General features: G+C 34.8%; 1 protein-coding gene across 1 annotated transcript; it reads left to right on the top strand.

Moving 5' to 3' along the window:
• The first annotated feature begins 271 nt into the window (after positions 1–271).
• On the top strand, positions 272–5,902 carry LOC137711965 (metal transporter Nramp7.2-like). The gene is made up of 13 exons (XM_068451116.1): positions 272–421; positions 551–629; positions 966–1,006; positions 1,355–1,433; positions 1,751–1,855; positions 2,379–2,488; positions 2,614–2,795; positions 2,972–3,041; positions 3,990–4,163; positions 4,585–4,689; positions 4,867–4,998; positions 5,095–5,190; positions 5,576–5,902. The coding sequence occupies exons 1-13, from the start codon at positions 272–274 to the stop codon at positions 5,900–5,902; spliced, it is 1,650 nt and encodes a 549-aa protein (XP_068307217.1).

Below are 5,902 nucleotides of genomic sequence, written 5' to 3' on the forward strand. Positions count from 1 at the left end.
ACGCACGCACATGTAGGAATAGGAAGTGCCCTGTCCTCTATGCTACTTCGAGAAAGACACATTAGAGCAGATTAGAGGGACTGCATTATTATTATTTTTATAATTGCATGCACTATATAGCTACCTCTCTCTCTCTCTCTCTCTCTCTCTCTCTCTCTCTCTCTCTATATATATATATATATCTCTCTCTCTCTCGCCTCACATTCAGGCAATACTAGTCATCACTACTCAATTTAACTAGCTGCTGCAGATCACAGATACAGAGAGAGAGATGGAAAACAAAAATCCAGATCAGCAAGAGAGAGCAAGTACAGATGGAGCTTCCAAACGCATATCAGCCATCTATTCAGAACCCACACCACCCAGCGAACACTTTGATCTTGACCTTGATCATAATACTGACCCTAAGGATGAGCCTCAGGTAATTTAATCTCTCTCTCTCTCTCTCTCTCTCTCTCTCTCTCTCTCTCTCTCTCTCTTAATTTTATGAAGTTTTTTTACAGAATAAAATGTTCTAAGTTTGTTGATTAATTATTCCGATGATCCCTAGAAGCCTGGATGGAGAAAGTTTCTAGCACATGTTGGCCCTGGCTTCCTTGTCTCTTTGGCTTACCTTGATCCTGGCAACTGTGAGTCTCTCTCTCCATGTGTTATATACATGAAAAGTTTTGCTAAACTGTAAATTCGAACCACTGATTAAGTTGATTCTCATCCTGAATGTGGGATTCAAATTTACAATTTGACAATATAGTCTAGTATAAACACATTTAACACCACCACCCACACCACCCCCCCCCCCCCCCGGCGGCGGCCGCGGCACACGCGCACACACACACACACAGAGCTCAGTCAACCTTTCATAACAATATTTGCATGCGTACGTCCGTACATGTATACGTATGTCTTTATGCTTTTTGTTCTTCATTTATTGACAAAAGTATATGTTGTTTATGGTAATCTTACAGTGGAAACTGATCTCCAAGCTGGAGCAAGTCACAGATACGAGGTAATAAAACAAAATTCAGAAAGGCAAAAAAAAAATTTGAAAAAATAAGATGATTATTAAAAGCAAGCATTAAGAACAAGGAAAAAGATCAAAAATGTTATTCTTACATATTATTTGTATTATCATTTGTACCATCTCTCTAATAGAGATGAAATCAACATATATTGGCAAGCGATCTACCTCTAATAGAGAAATGCGGTACAAATAATTGTAGAAATAGATAGTAAGTGCAACACTACTAAAAAAAAATAGTGAGGATCAATTGATCGAATTCTTTACATGTGTTTAGCATGCAAAAGAAAAGGCCGGAGCAGTGGTCTTATTATATATTTTGCTATGTATTTTCAGCTGCTATGGGTGATTCTTATTGGATTGATCTTCGCTCTCATAATCCAGTCTCTCGCAGCAAACCTTGGTGTGACAACTGGTATGAAATGGATAGACATTATTCTAATCTTAAAAAATAGCACAGATATTAATAATATTCTATATTATATAACTACATAACTAAGGGAAATTGTATAATAAATAAATAGAGATTAGGAACAAGTTCTTTCCTTTTTGTTGTTGTTAACACAAATGGATTGGAGATACAGATAAGATAAACAGGTGATATGATGATGAGAGAGGAGAGAAATAAACTGAAGATTATATTATTCTACGCATAAAAGGAAAATTGAAGATCTCTATTATTGGTTTATTTTTTATTTAAATAATATTTATATTTTTCCATTTAAATTTCAGGGAAACATTTGTCAGAATTATGCAAGGCGGAATACCCACCATTTGTGAAGTATTGTTTGTGGTTGCTAGCAGAATTAGCCGTCATAGCGGCTGACATACCCGAAGGCAAATATATATTCACTTCAAATTTAATTCATGTTTATGCATTAATGTGTGTGTGAATCCATAACGTATAAGAGAGAAAAAAAAAAGAAATAGAAGAAAAAATATTAACAAATGTTTGTATCTCTATATAATATATAGTATAGGTGACGATCAAGGCCGGTCCTGAGAATTTGGGGGTCCTAGGCGATCCTTTGAAGTGGGGCCCTAAAATTCTTTGATCTCCGGTTCTTTGTATATTGACTAAAAGGCAGCTTCATGTTTTGAACTCAACACCCCAAAGAAAAATGAAGCCAACATTTCCACTGCATTAGCAAATGAATTATGATATTTCTTACTTTCTTTTATATTTATATGTTAATTACATGATATAAAATTTTTTTGGGGGCCTTTCCGAAGTGGGGGCCCTAGGCAGGCGCCTACTTGGGCTACCCTCAGGGCCGGCCTTGACGATTCTTTTAAAGAGTATCTTAGACCAACCCTATGAGAACAAGTTATAACGAGGATTCTAAATTTTGGCATGCAGTTATTGGCACAGCGTTTGCCCTAAATATACTGTTCAATATTCCAGTTTGGACTGGAGTACTCTTAACTGGTTTCAGTACTCTTCTCCTTCTTGGCCTGCAGAAATATGGGGTAATTTAATATATTCATGTGTATTTAATTTATTCGGTTACGTATATATAATTTGATATATTCATGTGTATTTAATTTATTCGGTTACGTATGTATGTTTGTGGTTGCATTATGTATATGGGCAGGTGAGGAAGCTGGAAATGCTGATAGCAGTGCTGGTGTTTGTGATGGCTGCCTGTTTCTTTGGGGAAATGAGTTATGTGAAGCCTCCGGCATCCGGTGTGCTCGAAGGCATGTTCATCCCTAAGCTCAAAGGCCAGGGAGCCACCGGAGATGCCATTGCCCTCTTGGGTGCCCTTATTATGCCGTAAGTACATGTCTCGACAAATGCTTATGTTATTAAACTACAACTTCAATCGATGAAAATACTTAAAATTTGATCAATAATACTTACGTCATCTAATTTTTTTTACATATTCTATAATAATATGTTGCTAGCTACGCTTATTGTCTATATCATCTAACACTTGACTATTTTGACAGGCACAATCTTTTTCTCCACTCAGCTCTTGTGCTTTCAAGGAAAATTCCAAAATCTGTCCGTGGCATCAACGTAAGCCCCATATATTTAATCAGCTTTTCTATTCAATTAGATTACAAATAAATAATTTATACAATTTTAAATGGCATGAAGATCCAAGTAGTTGGTTGGTTGAAAATCTCTCATAGTTAAATAAGTTATAGAACAAATTATCAACTTAATGCTAAACTGTTTTTGACCTTGTCTAAATTATACAAAACATTGTAAAGTTAATATAGTTTGAGGAACCTCCTGATGCCATATTCTATGAATCCCAGTTATACTCGAGTTTTTATTTAGTACTAGCCTCTTGTGATGCGTGCAATTGGCCTTTTGTATGTTAAAATTAAAGTTTTTTATGGTTTTTTACAAAATAAATTAAGAAAATCAAGTTTTTATTTATTTATATATGTTCTATTTAAAAAAATTGAAAATAAATTAGAAGTTAAACATAAAACCACCCACTAACATAGTAACATGGGGGTTTTGTTATTATTATTTTTTCTAAGTTTAAAATTTCAAATTCATTCAAAATGTTTTAAATTTTCATTCATTCAAAGTTAATATTTGTTGAATTATTTTAACTCATTTTAATTTAATTGTAATTTTAAACTCATGAGGACCAATTTATGGTATTTTGAATGTTTCATCATTTTGGAGTGCTCCCTTTATATATTTAGTATTAATAAAAAAAGGTTGATTATTTTGTATTTTTTTTACAAGATTATTTTTTTATTTATTATTAGTTTGATTTTTCTTTTGAAATTTTCAATTATAAGTGAGAAGCATGATGCATGCATCTACTTACTAAATATAAATCTAAAAGATTATTAGAATACTTATGGAATATACCATAATATATATATATATATATATATATATATGGTATACATATACTATATGGCTGCCATTACTGTACAAGTTCCTTAATTAATGCTTCGCATATTGTTTATTTAACACTAATTAATTGAATTTTTGCAGGATGCATGTCGATATTTCTTGATAGAGAGTGGATTTGCATTATTTGTAGCATTTTTAATCAATGTTGCTATTATCTCCGTATCCGGCACCGTTTGCCATCAGAGCAACCTCTCGGATAAGTACAACGACATATGCAGTAATCTTACTCTCAATTCTGCTTCCTTTCTTCTCCAGGTACGAACTAATCACCTACGTCCCTCTAATCTACATCACACGCGTGTGTTCATATATATATATGCCAGCTTCATAGTAGGTATTGCAAAAACGTGATAGGTATGACGTCTTATAAATTTCACCGTCATATACAACGTCTTATAAATTTCACCGTGTTTGTTTCCTATTTTTTGCTCCAAGATGCAAGAGTTCTATAGAGTCACCATGATTCTTACGGGACCTATCATTTTGTTTATGGTACATTAAACAGACTCTGTTCTAAGAAAGGGATCATATAATAAAATACTGTTTCCGAAAATAAAATCTGACATTGTACAAACTCATCTTATTTATAGACCAGATTGATGGTTTGTAACGTAACAAATAATAAAATACTGTTTCCGAATATAATAGGAGATAACTAATCTATTTATATGTGCAGAATGTGTTGGGACGATCAAGCAAAATCTTGTATGCCATTTCACTGTTAGCCTCAGGCCAAAGCTCCACGATTACAGGCACTTACGCAGGACAATTTGTCATGCAGGTTAAATTTATATTTATACTTTTCTTCATTTATTATGAGTACTTAAACATAAAATTGCAAACTTGAGCGTATGTAAGTTGGCTATAGCAGTGCGTTCTCCCCATTACTTTTAAGTTTGAATTTCCGTTCCCGTAGTTAGAGTAAAGTATAATATTTAAAATTGATGGTGATTTGCAGGGTTTCTTGGACATTAAGATGAAAAAATGGGCTAGAAACTTAATGACGAGGTGCATTGCCATTACACCAAGCCTCATTGTTTCCATTATCGGCGGATCTTCAGGAGCAGGAAGGCTCATTATCATTGCATCGGTTTGTAATTAACTGGATAATTATATTTAACTTTCTTCCCAATCCATATACCAAAAAATAATTAATTAGAGAGCAAATTTTAAATGCATTTTGCAGATGATACTATCTTTTGAGCTCCCATTTGCTCTAATTCCACTCCTCAAATTCAGCGGTAGTGCCACCAAAATGGGACCCCACAAGAATTCAATCTATGTGAGTGGGTTTTTTCAGCTCTCTTTGCTTTGCTTCATCTCAATTAGTTAACTGTGGAACCCTTTGAATTAACTAGCTACTAAGTAATAATCGACCGGACACAAAAAGCTTAAGTTGTTAAGAACTTCAGAGTGACAAGTGAGAGATGAAGCTTGGAGGCTTGGACACCGAAAGTCTGGTACTATATTATTATTATGGGTCCGTTTGGACGTTATTTTGAGAAGAGTCTCTCATAAGTGATTATGGCCACTTCCAAACGAACCCTGTATAGCCACTAAACCTAGAAAAGTGACTCATAGATGATACATCAGTAATGTATATCAAACTAACCCGCTAGTAGTTAGTACTGATTGAAACTAACAATGTTGGCATTTTTTGTATGCAGATCATTGTGATATCATGGATTCTAGGAATGGGAATCATAGGCATCAACATCTATTACCTCAGCACAGGATTTGTAGGGTGGATAATCCACAGCAGTCTACCCAAAGTTGCAACTGTGTTCATTGGGATATTGGTGTTCCCTCTCATGGCCATTTACATCCTTGCAGTCCTTTACCTAACCCTAAGAAAAGACAGTGTGGTAACTTTTGTTGAGCCCACAAAGAACGACCCGGCAGCCCAAAACCAAATGGAAAATGGGCTTCCCAACCATGGTGAGCCCCCAGTGCCTTTCAGAGAGGACTTGGCTGACATACCTTTACCTCAGTAG

This window comes from Pyrus communis, chromosome 13 (genome assembly GCF_963583255.1).
Source record: "Pyrus communis chromosome 13, drPyrComm1.1, whole genome shotgun sequence".
NCBI lineage: Eukaryota > Viridiplantae > Streptophyta > Magnoliopsida > Rosales > Rosaceae > Pyrus > Pyrus communis.

What these genes read in the sequence shown, in the direction of transcription:
- LOC137711965 (XM_068451116.1), top strand. Translation starts at nt 272, where the DNA reads ATGGAAAACAAAAATCCAGATCAGCAAGAGAGAGCAAGTACAGATGGA. An exon ending in TTGGCCTGCAGAAATATGGG is followed by an intron (nt 2,489 to 2,613) that starts GTAATTTAATAT and finishes GTATATGGGCAG; the next exon opens with GTGAGGAAGCTGGAAATGCT. An exon ending in CTGCTTCCTTTCTTCTCCAG is followed by an intron (nt 4,164 to 4,584) that starts GTACGAACTAAT and finishes TTATATGTGCAG; the next exon opens with AATGTGTTGGGACGATCAAG.